A 16,108-nucleotide genomic window follows, 5' to 3' on the forward strand; every position below is an offset into this window, starting at 1 on the left:
CTTCTTATCTTGTTACGGATTGAAGTTGTGAAGTGTCTCCAAATGAGTCGAAATCTCATGCTATATATACACTTCTCAAGAGGTCGAATAGGCCTCTTCTAGGCCGACTTTTCCTTAGCAGGGCTGACTTGGTATTGGAGGACAAAATGACTTTATAGATTCAAAAATAATGATTTTCTTTTGTTACAAGTCCAAATAGGACTACAATACATGACAAAAAAATCTTCTTCGACTCGACAAACCCTAGAAGCATGAAGAACATGCTTTGACCTAAACTCTGAGCATGAAATCCATGCTTGAATAAATAGAAATTATTTTTCTCTTTTTATATAAAATATACAATGTCATGATTACAAAAGTCATTATGAAGACCGAATCCAGTTACATTTTCCAACACGTGGCTACTCAAGCCACAAGTTAGGTATGCCAATCATCTCAGAATTCACATTACCTAACAAACTAACAAACAAACAAACAAAAAACTATATAAGAACATCTGAAGTTTACATTGCTACCTAAATCAATCAACAAAGTACATAATTACCATTTTCTTTGCATTTTATCCAAAATGTGCTCTTTCATAGCAATGGTTCTCCCTCTATTTCCCATGTGCAACATGTTCTCATAAGCATAAGATTTTTTTCCATCTTCAAGCACATCGACCTCCTCTTCTTGTTTAAGTTCCTAACATTCAACATGTAAAGTGTCATTTCATGATCCTCGTCTCTTGTTGTTTCTTAAATTTATTGGATAGTTCTGTTAAAATTGGAAACTAGGGCCAAACACCATGTGGGTCACCTTATTTATGGCAGTTGATATTTTTCTTGGATTCCTCTCATCGAGAGGTGTAGGATTGATCTAACGATCATCCGATTCCAACATGTATTCATGGAGATATGAATTTATTTGTATTTCTTGACATTTTGTCAAGGTCAGCCAACAAGCACAACATTGTTTTTCACCCCCAGCTCATCCTCAACATGGCATATAAAAGGAGGAGACCTTGAGGCATTATGACACTCATCTCATCCTCACATCTCTTCTCTCTCCTAGCTTGTTTGGGTATGTGTAGGAGCAGCTCTCTCTCACGTGGGAAGAAGGAGGACGCAGGAAAGTTGCAGCAGCGTTGACTTAGGTTGACCAAGGAGCAGCAAGGGTAGTTTGACTGCGTTGACCAACGTAGAGGAGATTTGGTTGCGGTTTTAGGTTGGGCAGCCTCTCCTAGGCTGGCCGCATTGCTGGGCAGCCAAGCATTGACCTGTTTGACCACAGATTTTACCAGCGTTGACTGTTTAACGCTGACCACAGAGTTGCAGATGCGTTGACTGTTGTTTGACCATCTTTCTTGGTCTGTTTTGGGCTGCCTATACTTGTTGTTGAAGGCTGAGTTGACCAAAGTTGACTTGAGGTCATTTGGGAGCTGTTTGACCAACTTTGACTTTGTTGGTTAGGGTTTTATTGTTGCTGTTGTAAAATCACAGATTTGTGAAATTGTACTATCTCTCTCTCTGCTGAATTATTGAAGAATATAGAAGAATTGATCAAAGGGTTTCCCCGCATTGGCGTTTGTCCCTGGCTGGTGCCACGCCTTGTGTCTCTTGTCTTGGCTTGTCTTCTATTGTTTACATTTATGTTCTATCTGCATTTTACTACCATGTTGATGTGATTGCAATACTAGAATTGATATTGGGCTAATAAGAAGATTTGAAGTAAATTGCTCTTAAGCATAGAACATACCATAATTTAACATGGTATCAGAGGTGAGGTGAAGACAAAGCCCAAACAAGAGCAAGAGCAATCACTAAAGGCAGTTGGAAAGGTCAAAAAGGCTTCATGGGTTCCTCATCACACTTCTCGGTCAAAGACAAGCTCCGTGAGAAGTCTGACTATCACGGATGGAAGATGTCCCTTGATCTGACATTGGAAGAGCAAGAAGTATTGGACTATGTGAGGGGCAGAATTATGGATCCTCCATCAAATGCACCGACTGCTACAAAGAACAAGTACACTAAGAGTGAAGTCAAAGCGAAGAAGATCATCTGAGACTTAATTAACAAGTGTCTGGTGGCCTACATTTCCAAGTTGCACACCTCCAAGGAGATCTACGACAGACTGGTAAGCTTGTTTAAAGTTAGTGATGTAAATCAAGTTTTATTCCTCAAAAATAAGCTAAAGGATATTAAGAAGGGCAAAGACAAGGATATTCAATCCTACTTCTTAAGGATCACTGAGATTCAAGAATGATCTCCTATCAATTGGAGAAGTCATTCCTGACAGGGAACTAACTATCACTACCCTTGGAGGGCTCCCATCCGAATGGTATATATTTAGAACCACTCTTCTCAACAATGATCAAATTCCGGGATTTGAAGAATTGATGTCGAGATGCATTCAAGAAGAAACAAGGATGGTGGAGCAAGAAATGCCTTCAAGCAAAGACAACCCAACTGCTTTCTCCTCTCATGCCAAAAGGAGAAATAATTCTGGGTCTAAAGGTCACTTCAAAAGAAAGACCGAATCGAAGGGTGAAAGGAAGGGAAGATGCTTCGTTTGCAATAAATTTGTCCACTATGTGAGGGAGTATCCAAATAGAAAAGACACATCACATGATGATGATCAAAATCACTCCATGGGCAACTCCAACCACAATCAAAGGAATGGCAAAGGAAAGAGGAATGCGAGAAATCAAGGAAGTGGTCAACCCTCCAAGAAAGCAAGGAACTCCAGGTATGAATCAAGGTGTTGTTAACAATAAGCAAGATGAGTATTATCTGATATTGGCCCTCTCCACTACCTCTCCTCTGGACTCGTTGGGCAATTGGCTTATTGATAGTGGTGCCTCAAGGCACTTCACTAGCTACAAGGAAGCCCTCTCTAATCTGATAGAGAAGGAGACAAACTTGGAGATTATTCTTGGAGACAATTCCACCTATCCTGTAAAAGGTGTAAGGAATGTTACTCTTCAATTAAATGAGGGTAACACAATTCATTTGCAAGAAGTCCTATATGTACCTAATCTCAAGAAGAACCTAGTGTCCATTTCGGCAACGGAAGACAAAGGCTACAAGGTGGCCTTCATCGATGGCAAGGTACGTGTGTGGAAAAAAAAAATTAAAGATGCTTTCACTCTTGGGTTCCGAGTTGACTCTTTATATCAAGTTGGAGGAAGTCCGTTAGAAGTCATGTCTTGCAACACATATCTACAATCTGAACTATGGCACCAGAGGTTTGCCCACTTTCATTATAAGGCTCTACCCGATGTGAAACAGATGGTGACAATGATGCCTAAGTTCAAAGTAGAGCATGAAGATGTATGTCCAGGATGTGCCGAAGGAAAGCTCAAAAGAGGACCATTCCCCTCAAGCCATAGCAAGACCTCCAACATTTTGCAGTTCGTTCACTCTGACATATCTGGTATCATGCCCATGAACTCTTTGGCAGTATATTTATATTATCTCACTTTTACAAATGATTATTCTCGTAAGACTTGGATATACTTCTTGAAAAAGAAGAATGAAGTGTTCTCCTGGTTCCCTTACTTCAAAGCCTTGATCGAGAATCAAACCAAGAAGAGAATCAAGATTTTAAGGACTGATAAAGGGACCAAGTATGAATCCAATGAGTTCCATGACTTTTGCAAAGACGCTGGCATTAAGAGGGAGACCACAACACCATACACTCATGAGCAGAATGGTGTGTCTGAAAGGAAGAATCATACGATTTTGGAAGTTGTTTGTTCCATGCTCCATGATCGAAGGCTTCCAAAGTTTCTATGGGCCAAAGCTACGAATACCGTCGTATATGTTCAAAACCGATACCCTCATCAAGCATTGGATTCCAAGACTCCCAAAGAAATGTTCACTGGTAAGAAACTTGATGTCTCTCATTTTAGAATTTTTGGAAGTCCTGTATATTTTCATGTTGCCAAAGAGAAAAGAAGCCATTGGGTGCATCTGGTAAGAAGGGAATCTTTGTGGGCTATATCGAAACTTCTAAGGGCTATAGAATCTATGTGGTTGGTCAAAGGGAAGTCGAAATAAGTCATGATGTCACCTTTGACGAAGATATGGCTCTTAGCAAGGTTGACAATCTTCCTATTCTTAGGAAAGATAAAGAAGCTGACACTAGGAAGCCGGATGAGAAGGAAGATGAGACGATGCCCAATGTGGAAGAACCTATGGATCCTATTGATCCCCCTCCGCAAGAGCCTTCCTCTTCTAGGAAGAGGCCCTCATGGCTTAGGGGGACTCTTGAAGATGCCAAGAGACATATTGCACCCAGAGGGACTTTCCGTGAAAGTAAGAAGCCAACCAGGTATCAGGGATACTTGACCATTATGAGCACCATTATTCAAAATGAGCCTTCATCGTTCAAAGAAGCCGTGAAGCATCAAGTATGGAAGGATGCTATGAATGAAGAATACGAGTCCATCATGAAGAATGATGTCTGGGATGTGGTACCTAGACCTCAAGACAAAACAGTTGTCACCTTGAAGTGGCTTTACAAAATCAAGCATGGAGCTGATGGGAGTTTTGAAAAGTATAAGGCTTGCTTTGTTGCTCGAGGCTTCTCTCAAAAGGAAGGTGTAGATTATGATGAGATATTTGCACCTGTTGCCCAATACACCACCATTCGCTCAATCATAGCCCTTGTTGCTTCGCAAGGATGGAACCTACATCAGATGGATGTCAAGACCGCGTTCTTGCATGGTTCGATTAAAGAGGAAGTCTATGTGGAACAACCCGAGGGGTTTGAGATTCATAATCAGGAATCTCACGTATGCAGGCTAAAGAAAGCTCTCTATGGGCTGAAGCAAGTACCACGAGCTTAGTATGAGAGGATCAATAGCTATTTGATGAAGCTGGGATTCACTAAGAGTGAAACCGATCCGAACCTTTACTTTAAGGTTGAAGATGATAAGCCTCTCATACTGGTGTTGTATATTGACGACCTCTTTCTGACAGGTGCAGACCGTCTCATTCACAAATGTAAGAGGGAGTTGGCTTCCAAATTTGAGATGAAGGACATAGGACTGACGCAGTATTTTCTAGGGCTGGAGGTCTGGCAAAAGCCAGGAGAAATTTTCCTATCTCAAGGAAAATACGTGGTGAAGATATTGGAGAGATTTGGTATGGTAGACTACAAGCCTGTGACTACCCCAATAGAGCTTAACTTCAAGAAGTTATGCGGTAGTGCTGCCGGACCTGTTTTGGGAAATGCTTCTGAGTATCGTCAACTCATAGGAGCATTGATGTTCTTGGTGAACTCCCGTCCGGATATATGTTTTGCAGTCAACACGTTGAGCCAATATATGGTTGAGCCTCATCACTCACATTGGATTGGTGCCAAGAATCTACTGAGATATCTTCGGGGCACAATCACTCATGGACTGAGATACACTGCCGGAGATGTGAGGCTGCATGGTTATTCCGATGTTGATTGGGCAGGCAGTGTGGTGGACCGAAAGAGCACTTCCGGGTGTTGTTTCTCTTTGGGTTCTGCTTCGATTTCCTAGATGAGCAGGAAGCAGAAGTCGGTGGCTTTGAGCACCATTGAGGCCGAGTACATTGCTTTGAGTATGACCTCCTGTCAAGTTGTCTGGTTGCGGAAAATCTTTAGTGAGTTGTTTGGTCATACGCTGGATACTACAGTGATCCTCTGCGACAACTAGAGTGGGATTCGTTTATCTGAGAATCTCGTATTTCATGATCGCTCCAAGCACATCGATATCAGGTACCACTTTATCCGGGATATGGTACAACGAGGAGCAATAAGGCTCCATCATATTGGGACTGATGAGAAGGTCGTCGACATTCTGACGAAGCCCCTGGGAAAGGTCAAATTCTTGACTTTCCAAGAACGACTAGGAGTTGTGGAGAGACCCTCTTATGAGGGTCCTGTATGATGCATACATTGAGCTCTGGGAGCTCCGGGGGGCTTGCGGTACATCTTGGAGCAACGAGCGACCATAGGGTGACTCACCCTTCCCTAGTGGTGCGCTATGTACAGGGTGAATGATTCAGCCTTCCCCTGTGATACCCCGTGGCAACATGTAGGTACGATGAGTGGTTCATCCTTCTCCTGCTGAGACATCCTACCCATGCAGTCTGGGACTCATGGGAAGTACCTCTCGTCTGGCCAATGAGTAGGGAAATGAGGATAGGGACCATAGTAGTACCGATGAACGCATCATGTATCTACCGTACTCCCTATGCTAGGATGAAATTGATCTGGGATCATTTGGAACTGACTTTGGGTCAGTAAGAGTGATATAACTCACTCCCTTTTGGAACTGACTTCGGGTCAGTAAGAGTGATATGACAACCTCTCTTCATTGGGACTAACTTCGGGTCAATAAGAGTGCTATTAGACACTCTCTTTTATCTGGGACTGACTTCAGGTCAGTAGAGGATGGTATGATACATTCTCGATCATTTCTTATTCTTCATAGTTCAGCAGAACAGAGCAGTGCAGGGCAGTGCATTTGATGGCAAAGATAGTACCGACAGACATATGGATTAGCAGATGGAGTTCTCCCTAGTTGAAAGGGAGTGTTAAAATTGGCAACTAGGGCCAAACTCCATGTGGGTCACCTTATTTATGGCAGCTGATATTTTTCTTAGATTCCTCTCATCGAGAGGTGTAGGATTGATCTAACGATCATCCGATTCCGACATGTATTCGTGGAGATATGAATTTATTTGTATTTCTTGACAATTTGTCAAGGTCAGCCAACAAGCAAAACATTCTTTTTCACCCCCAGCTCATCCTCAACGTGGCATATAAAAGGAGGAGACGTTGAGGCATTATGACACTCATCTCATCTTCACATCTCTTCTCTCTCCTAGCTTGTTTGGGTATGCGTAGGAGGAGCAGCTCTCTCTCATGTGGGAAGAAGGAGGACGCAGGAAAGTTGCAGCATCGTTGACTTAAGTTGACCAAGGAGCAGCAAGGGTAGTTTGACTGCGGTTTTGGGTTGGGCAGCCTCTCCTAGGCTAGCCGCATTGCTGGGCAAGCCAAGCGTTGACCTGTTTGACCATGGATTTGACCAGCGTTGACTGGTTAGGGCTGACCGCAGAGTTGCAGATGCGTTGACTGCTGTTTGACATCTTTCTTGGTCTGTTTTGGGCTGCCTATACTTGTTGTTGAAGGCCGAGTTGACCAAAGTTGACTTGAGGTCATTTGGGAGCTGTTTGACCAGCTTTGACTTTGCTGGTTAGGGTTTTATTGCCGCTGTTGTAAAATCACAGATTTGTGAAATTGTATTATCTCTCTCTCTGCTGAATTATTGAAGAATATTTAAGAATTGATCAAAGGGTTTCCCCGCATTGGGGTTTGTCTCTGGCTGGTGCCACATCTAGTGTCTCTTGTCTTGGCTTGTCTTCTCTTGTTTACATTTATGTTCTGTCTGCGTTTTACTATCATGTTGATGTGATTGCAATACTGGAAATTGATATTGGGCTAATAAGAAGATTTGAAGTAAATTGCTCTTAAGCATAGAACATACCATAATTTAACACCATGACTTGTGACCATCATCAGCGACAAATTATCCATCTCCTTCCTCTACATTCCTAGCCATTTGTGTACCTCCAACCACATCCACAATTTTGTTTCTGAGAATTATCTCCTCTCTCTAAATTGCTCTTAAGCATAGAACATACCATAATTTAACACCATGACTTGTGACCATCATCAGCGACAAATTATCCATCTCCTTCCTCTACATTCCTAGCCATTTGTGTACCTCCAACCACATCCACAATTTTGTTTCTGAGAATTATCTCCTCTCTCTAAATTGCTCATATGACCTTGTTGACCTCCATGTCTAGCACTTTGGCAGGTGGAGGTGTACATAAATGGACCTCTCGATTTGCTCTGCTCGTCCTTTCTTGATTTGTCAATCTATAGTTTTGCTTCTACATTCAATGCCATCCAAAATGCTTCCTCCTCCAAATTTACTGGGTTGATTAACCTCATTTCATTTTGGATGGGAAATCTCAACCCATTTATGAATATAATCACCATTCTTTTACATCCCTTTGACAAATTCATTCTAGTACTCAAGACAGATACATCTCACCGAATATTCTACAGCCATATCAACTAGCATTTGTTTAGAACATTAAAATCCCTTGAAAAAACTTGCTGAGAATCTCGTTGTCATTAATTTTCCTTACACCTTAACAAAATCTTCCAAAGCTCTAGGATGTTTGACTCTTTGTTTTATTAGTCTAGAGCTATAACTTTTCCAGCATACATTTGCTTTCTGGTCATGCTCCCAAATAGCAAATTGCACTTTTTGTGGATTCGTGAACTTAAAGGTATTTAAGAACATTTCTACGACTAAAATCCGGTGATGTACAGTTTAATGTTAATATGCCATCACCTTTTACGTACCTCTTATACCAATTTTGGTAGTTCTCCGGCCATGTACAGTTTAATGTTAATATGTATCACCTTTTACGTACCTCTTATACCAGTTTTGATAGTTCTCTGAAGCCACTCGTTGATGAGAATGGCGCTGATAACATACCTACTTTCTAATTGAAGCACCTTCTCTAGCTATCAATGGGCTCGAACTACCTTGGAAAACATATTTTGCAAATTATCAAATGTTTGTTACACGGAATCAGCCCTATTCTTCTAAGCACTGAACTCTTGAGTTGAACCTTCCATTTTCTTTCGCCGCATCTGGATTTTTTCATAAAATAGTCTTTACAAAACTTAAATTTATTGGCCCCTCTCTACACGCTGAAATCGGAACCTGCTCTTATACTATTTAAACCAATGATAACACAGAAAAACAGCAAATGAAATTTAAATAACCCAAAATCGCTATAAATCAAATAATTTAAACAAGAACCCATTATCAGATTCTTGAGGGCGCGTACAGTTCAGAAAAATTAAACAGCACTCTTATGCGCATGCCAACTTCAGGCGATGCATCCCCAAATCCATTCCATTTCGCAATAGAAGACATTTCAGCACTTTAAATAGGGTATTTCCATTAGATTTTTTCCTATAAATCCCCTAGTCAAAAGCAGCTCCGCTTGGAAAAACACATCTATTTTTGAAAATTCTTCGTGTAAAAACGTGCTTCTGCATCAAAATAAGAACTTTGGCATTTCACAGAATTTATAAGAACTTTGGCATTTCACAGAATTGATAGACAAACCCTGTTTCTATAACAGAATGAAGTTCCATTTATGAAAAAGAGCAATAACATTTCAAATTTCAGAAAACGCATATTTTTCCTAGACGCTCTGCACTATTGCTATCAGTAGCTACTGGTGCTTCAGTAAGATGAGATTCAATACATGGAGCAACGACAGCTTACCAGTCCTCGCTGAACTCCATCAGGTTTGATCATTATATATGTCTCTTGAACATCTTCCTGCAATGCAAACAAACATGATGAGTTGCCATTACGGGGAAAAACGAAGGAAATAGTGCCAATTACAAAACACGCACATATGGGTGATTACTCACCATGGACGCTTTGAGATGTGTGAGGAAGAGATAGGAGTTTTTTGGGTTTGTGTTACTTGCGTTGGCCTTCAATCCACCATGCAGCACAAGCCTTAACTGAGATGGCTGAAATGAACCAATGTGGGCAGTGCTTCTGCTTCCAATTCCAACGGACCTAATTGGCATTGACCTTTGTGCCCATGGGTGATAGCTTTCACAAGACAGCGATCCCTTGACAGTGGAGTTGTGATTATCATTATTATTCTGAGGATGTTTGCGAAGCCAGGAAATCCCTCCGGCTGGAGCAGCAGCAGTTGCGAATGCTCCTCCTCTTCCTGCATTGCTCACCATCCATGCCTCCATCGTGTTTGGCTACTCTCCCCTAATCCAACCCAGATACACGCTTTTTCTTATTATGACTTAGAGGAGGCAGGAGAAGAATGTAAAGACAAAATTCGGAATCTAGGTTTCAAGTTCATGTTCCCACCCGGCAAACTGTAAAGCTAATCTATGCGTCATGTTATTAGTCCCCGTGTCAATGTGTTACTAAAGCCCATATCAATTGAGACAAAGTCAACGTATTAGCTCATATTTACACCTACGTCAATGTGAAAAAAAATTAAAAATAAAAAAAAAAATGAAAAAAAAAAGAAAGAAACAAAGAAATTGATAATTTATTTATATTTTAATATTAATTTATGTGTAATATTTGGATCATGGTCAGGGGTTTTATACTCAAATATAGTAGTTGTGGTGTGGGAACGAATAAATTAACATAAAATTAAATGTAGATAAAGAGAAGTCATAAAAATTAATATTATATTAAATTACTCTGGATTGTAGTGATATCTAAGTTAAACGTATCAAGGGTATTGATCGCAAATGGTAGGGCACTTCGCGATCAATCAATGACATTACGGAGGGAGGTGGAGACTCCAAGTTTGTTAATGCACAATCGATTTTAATGGCCATGCGCTCACACGAGCAATTCACCAAACACTATTGTATGGCTTTTAATTAGGTGATCTCTCTATTCAAGATGGTCAGCCTCTTGTGTATTTTAGCAATTGTTTTAGTGATATTGAGCGGCCTTCTACTTCTATTGGTTTTTTCCTATCCAAGGAGGAGGGAGTGCCGAAACTGTTGGTACTTTGAACACTTCAGATTTCAGCAAGGCCTTGGCCTCATGCTTATGCTCTCACCCAATGCTCGTGGTTCGGCTCACACAGGGTAACAACAAGATACAAACTATTGTGGAAGTGGAGGAATTGGGCTCTGGTGTTTTGCGTGAGGACCTGGTCAACAAGGAAGGCAGCCTCATGTTTTCAGGTTTCCCTTACTCATTACTCTCTAGTTCACACTAAGTTGCTATCTTTTAGCTTCAAGTATATTGTACTTTGTATATATATGGGCACATTTTGTTAATTTGAATTGTAGGTTCTATTTGGACTCTAGTTTATATAGCGAGTATAGAGCTACAACCGAAGTATATAATATTGTTTTTGGAGCAAAAATATTTGTATTCCGCCATTGGTCTAGTTTCCCTAGTGGCAGATTGTGGTAGGAATTGTTGATGTATCTCTTGTTTTCCAGTTAACATAAGTTTACGTCATCTTACAAAAAAAAATACATTAAATTAAATATAAATTTATTTTCAATATGTATTTATTTATTTTTTCTATTGTAATGAGAATTTGATATTCAGTGAAATTTTGCACTCGGATCGTAGCTTGTGCATCAAGATATTACATTAAAATTCCATTCAAGCTCATAAATAACTATAACCTCATTAAGATTGTCATTTATCATATATACTTGACTGCTAACTTGCTTGATAAATGTTGGGTCTTTGGAGGTATACACTCTCCAAAAGACCAACAAGATCATACAAAACTTACAATACACAGCAAACTTGATGCAAGTTCCACTAAGTTCTAGAGTTATCCTCTGCTACAAAAGGTACATTCAAATCTAATTTTATTATAATATCTGCACTTTCTTCATCAAGATTGGAGAAGATGTGAAGAGATGAGGATTTAATTGTTGCCCGCAAATCCACCAACTGTTGACAAAAACCATCTGCCTCATCCTCTAATTTCCTTTATTAAGTTATGTCTTCCATTTGTAATTATGTTGCTGTCAGGACAACAACAAAGACTTGGTTCAATTTGGTACACATAAGTTCTTGGTTTGCCTCCAACCTATCCATTTGTTGCTCCAACGATTCCATTGTAATACCTTCATAAGAAATTCATGTATCCCAAGTTCTCCCCATTTTAAATTCATGACTGAGTGACCAATTTTTAGGGGCCAACAAAACACTAAGGGTTGGTAGGCCCCTGTGCCTCTCCCCACAAAAAGAATTAGAACAGGGCCACAACATCAAGGGTGACTTAAAGGGTTGACATTGGGGAGCAATAGTCCACAGAATTTTCCATATCATCACTTCCCAAATTAAACTTTACACCTGCACAATGCCAACAAGACATGCCTGATAAGCCTCACCTTTATTGCTTGAACAACAAAGAAGTTATGATTGGCATGGAAAGTTTTTGAATTACCTTCCTGAGATAAGCAGGGCCCAATCCCTAGTTGGTGTCGAGAACTCCCCACTGGCTTTGAGACCACTACCACGAGATACCGCCAATTCTGGAAAGTTGGCAGTTGAATTATGGACCTCCTAAATATGCCAATGGTCAAGGAATCAAGAAGATAGAGTATACGGAGGCACTTTTCCTAGTGTTTGCTCCAAATCCCCCAGACCACCCACACCTTCTCTGTCTCCTCAAGATCACATCAAAGAACTCCACCATAACCACTGTCAATATTCGTCATTTCCGCCATGAATACAAGGGTTGCACAGAGGGATTAATGCTTTCTCCAAACAATAAAATTCATCCTATCACTCTATCGTTGATGGCTTGGGAGCACGTGAATAAGAGAGAATGGCAGCGACAAACTAATGCTCCCTCTGACCTTCGTTCATGGTTATGCATTCAAACCTCATTAAATTGACATTAATATTGTTTTGTGCATGATGCACTTTAGGAGGGGGAGCCACGTTGATTTTTGTGGCTCTCTCCTTCCCCCAAATTTAATTTTTTTTTTCAAACAATTTTATAGTGAAGGGATGGGAGAAAATGAGGTGTGACCATTGTGAATAAGGACCTCTTCTTCTTGTTTTACACCTTCATTAGCAAGACAATATGCTTCAGTCTTATGTGATCTCAGGACATGATAAAAGTTAATCATGGAAAAGGATGGTTTTAGAGCTTGGATCCTTTCTATGATACCTCTTAACTTGCACTCTTTTGGTAATGTTCCACACACGAGGTGTTGGATAACTATCAAGGAGTCACCCATTACCACCAAGTTTTCAATCTTTGTTGCTCTTGCCAACATTAGACCTTGTAGCAACCCATACACTTTAGTGGGGTTATTTGCTAATTGGCCAAGGCCCCAAGAATGGTCTATTTCTTTGTTTTCTTTGAGGTTATGGATAACCCCCCCTCACTCCTGCCACTCCTTTTAAATTTGTATTTATTAAGTAATGAGGGGATCAAATTTATTAATGTGCCAAATTTTTTTAATGTGAAAAAAAAATACATGATATAAAATTAAATAATAATAAAATTATATATTCGGAAAATTAACCCCTTTTAATATTTAACAATTCTATATTTAAGATAAATCTACACTAATAAATTATGTTAGCTAAATTTATTCTGAAAATTTGAAAAGATAAATATTTCTTTTTTAAACTTAGATTCAAATTTTGCTTATATTCTTCTTGAATCCATTATTGATCAAGATTCTTTATAAAATGATTATACTTGAAACTTATGCATTGCTCATTGATATAATATGTAATTATACATTTTTTCCATAGAAAAAAGCAGTATTCTATTTACAATACAAATAAATGCATTCAAATCTTTAAAAAACCCTAGCTCTACAACCCTAGATCTGCTTTCGTTGGCAAGATTTTTGTTGGGTTTCCATGGCCGCTGGCCCAGAGGGGGCCTCTCCTCTTACACAGGATGATGCAGCGACCTTCCAGATGTTGGCAGTCCCCCTCATAAAGAAACCAAGAACAAAGGAGTTACATTCGCGATTTGTTAAGAAGTTTGAAAACATTCCCTTTGTCGCTTTTCTGGTGGGGTTTTGAAGGACATCTCTGACCTTCCCGGACATAGCTCTAGTGGGCAAGTTCATGGGAATGTGGCCATCTCCAAATCCATGGAGCAGTGGATAGAAAAATCCTGCAAACCAATGATGAAGGGCGTTGGGGAAATTATATGTGTTATAATTCCAACATTAAATTATCAATCCATGACTCGTAAGCTTCAAGTCACAAGCCTAGTTAACACAGGATTAGAGCGTCTAACCTAAACTAACATCATGAAATCTGAAATCTATTCCTAAATTAAGTATGGAATTTATATTCCTAGTTTGAAACTAATCTATTGATAAAAACATGCTCAAATAAAGGAATAACTCTAATCAAATGATGAACTAATTAAAACTTACTGAGAACTAATGAGCGATCTATTTAAATGAGTTTTATTTGATTCAAAACAACTCAACATGTAAAAGCCTAAAGCTAATTGCTCACACAATGCAATTTATTAACAAATTGTCTTTAATTCCATAAACTGCAAAATCAACAAATGATTAACTATGATAATTACTCTATTCAACTTAAGAAATCATGACAAGCTTAATTGAAATCACACAACTCACGCTTCCAAACTAAATTCTACCAATCAACTCAAACAGAGCAATCTGAGTACAGAATGTAGCTATAGGAATCCTAAGTACATAATGCGGCTACAGGAATCCTAAGTACAAAATGCGGCTATAGGAATCATGAGTACAGAATGTGACTATGCGCATACTCCACAACCTATAAAGAGAAACCAACAACAATGCACTCATTGCCCTCTACTCAGATCTACAAAATAGAAATAAATCTAGAATACAAAATGAAGTGCTGGAATTCTGAAAACTATTTAGCAAACAACTTGGAAATGAAATGCAAATTTGTTCGCTGAAGCAAAACACGCTTCCTACACAAAACTATTCTCTGGATCACACCATAAATCAGACAGAATTACATAATCTAGAATGCATAAATAAATTGCAGAAATAAATTGACAAAGCAATTTATCATTTGCAAGAAATAAAATATAAAAAGGAAATAAACACACTTACATAATCTATATTAACCCTGCATACATAATGGGTTTAGGCGGCCTTTCCTATCCATGCGTTGTGGGTCTAAGCTCAATTCATAAAATGGGCACCAATGTTATAGCAATTTCATCACCTTTTATTAATTTATCCAAAAACAGAATTCAGTGTGCAGCAGTTGTGCTTCCTCTCTCGCATAACTCCTCTATGTGTAACCTGTAACTCTCTCTCTAGTACTAAGTGACTGAAATATATACTATGCTTTTACAGTTTGAGATCCCAAACTCAAGGATATGATCTTAGCCATATGCCAACAAAATTACAAAAATACATTTCAATTGATTTTTCTGGAATTTGGTTATGTCAAATTTGTCTTGGGCAATCTCATGATCCATGCATAGCTTGATTGAGATCTAGAATATCTTATTGCAGCTCCATATAGCTTGAAAAAGAAATGAATAAGTCTTCAACCCGAAATATCCAAAACTGTGGCTGATCCGAAACCGTCAAACCTAGAATTTATGTACTTAACCCGAAAATTATGTACTTGATTTTGTACTTAAGATTCCGTTGACCATAACTTCTTCATGGTGACGAATTTTGACAAACGGTTTTTGGGTTACTTGAATGAGGGTACTTTGAACAAACCCCATGTCTCAGAATCCTGAGATTCTTCTTCATTTGATCACAAAATGAGATTTTAATCTACATGAATTTTGTACTTAACCTGTAGCAACTAGTTTAATTGAATTATGAAGAATTTCGGCAATGGATCCTTGCAGTAAATGAACTTGGCAAAACCATCATTAGAAAATCATAGCAAAGTCATCTCTAATCATTGAAAAGTTAAGAAAACTAATGATAATCAACCACGAAGTGTAAGATATGAATTGGCGGCAAGTTGTGGAATTATGGTATGAAATGAGTTAAAAATATAGGAATTTAGGTTATGAATAGTGGTATTGTATGGTGGAAAAATGGGCATATTTGAGGCCCAACATCCCCCCATGCTTGTGGATTTGCATGTCCTCATGCAAACAAATCCCTTGCTCATTTACATATTCTTGACATTATTTTGTAGATGTTGGTTCTTTGTGGAACAACATTGCTTAAATATTTAGAGGTGTTGGTTCTTGTGGAGCAACACTACTTGAATATTTGGAGGTGCTAGTTCTTGTGGAGCAGCACTCTTCACATTAACATATCATACTAATTTATAGAGCAATACAAATTGAGGACAAGAAAGGGATGGATGAGGAAGAGATGATGGATGAAATGAGGTGGTGATGGAGATGGTAAGTATGTGAATAGATGCTTGCGTACTCTGTCATCACAAGGCTAATGCTTATTTCATGGCAGTAATGACTTCATCCTCTGAATAGAATGCTTGTTATCATGGGAGGAGAAGACACTATAGAGACTGCCTTTATTAATATATCATAAG

At 39.2% G+C, this 16,108-nt stretch overlaps 1 protein-coding gene across 1 annotated transcript in view; it reads right to left on the reverse strand.

Annotated features, from left to right (window-relative positions):
- Nucleotides 1-9,926, reverse strand: part of LOC149250534 (uncharacterized) — a 70,612-nt gene extending 60,686 nt beyond the window's left edge. Inside the window, exons 1-2 of the mRNA XM_089459121.1 lie at nt 9,493-9,926; nt 9,341-9,397 (exon numbers count right to left, since the gene is read on the reverse strand). Coding sequence (XP_089315247.1) covers nt 9,341-9,397; nt 9,493-9,834 — 399 coding nt within the window. The 5' untranslated portion in view covers nt 9,835-9,926. The remainder of the gene's footprint in view (nt 1-9,340; nt 9,398-9,492) is intronic.
- Nucleotides 9,927-16,108: the final 6,182 nt, after the last annotated feature.

This window comes from Pinus tabuliformis, chromosome 7 (assembly GCF_031772625.1).
Source record: "Pinus tabuliformis cultivar Carrire ecotype Pingquan chromosome 7, CPIR1, whole genome shotgun sequence".
NCBI lineage: Eukaryota > Viridiplantae > Streptophyta > Pinopsida > Pinales > Pinaceae > Pinus > Pinus tabuliformis.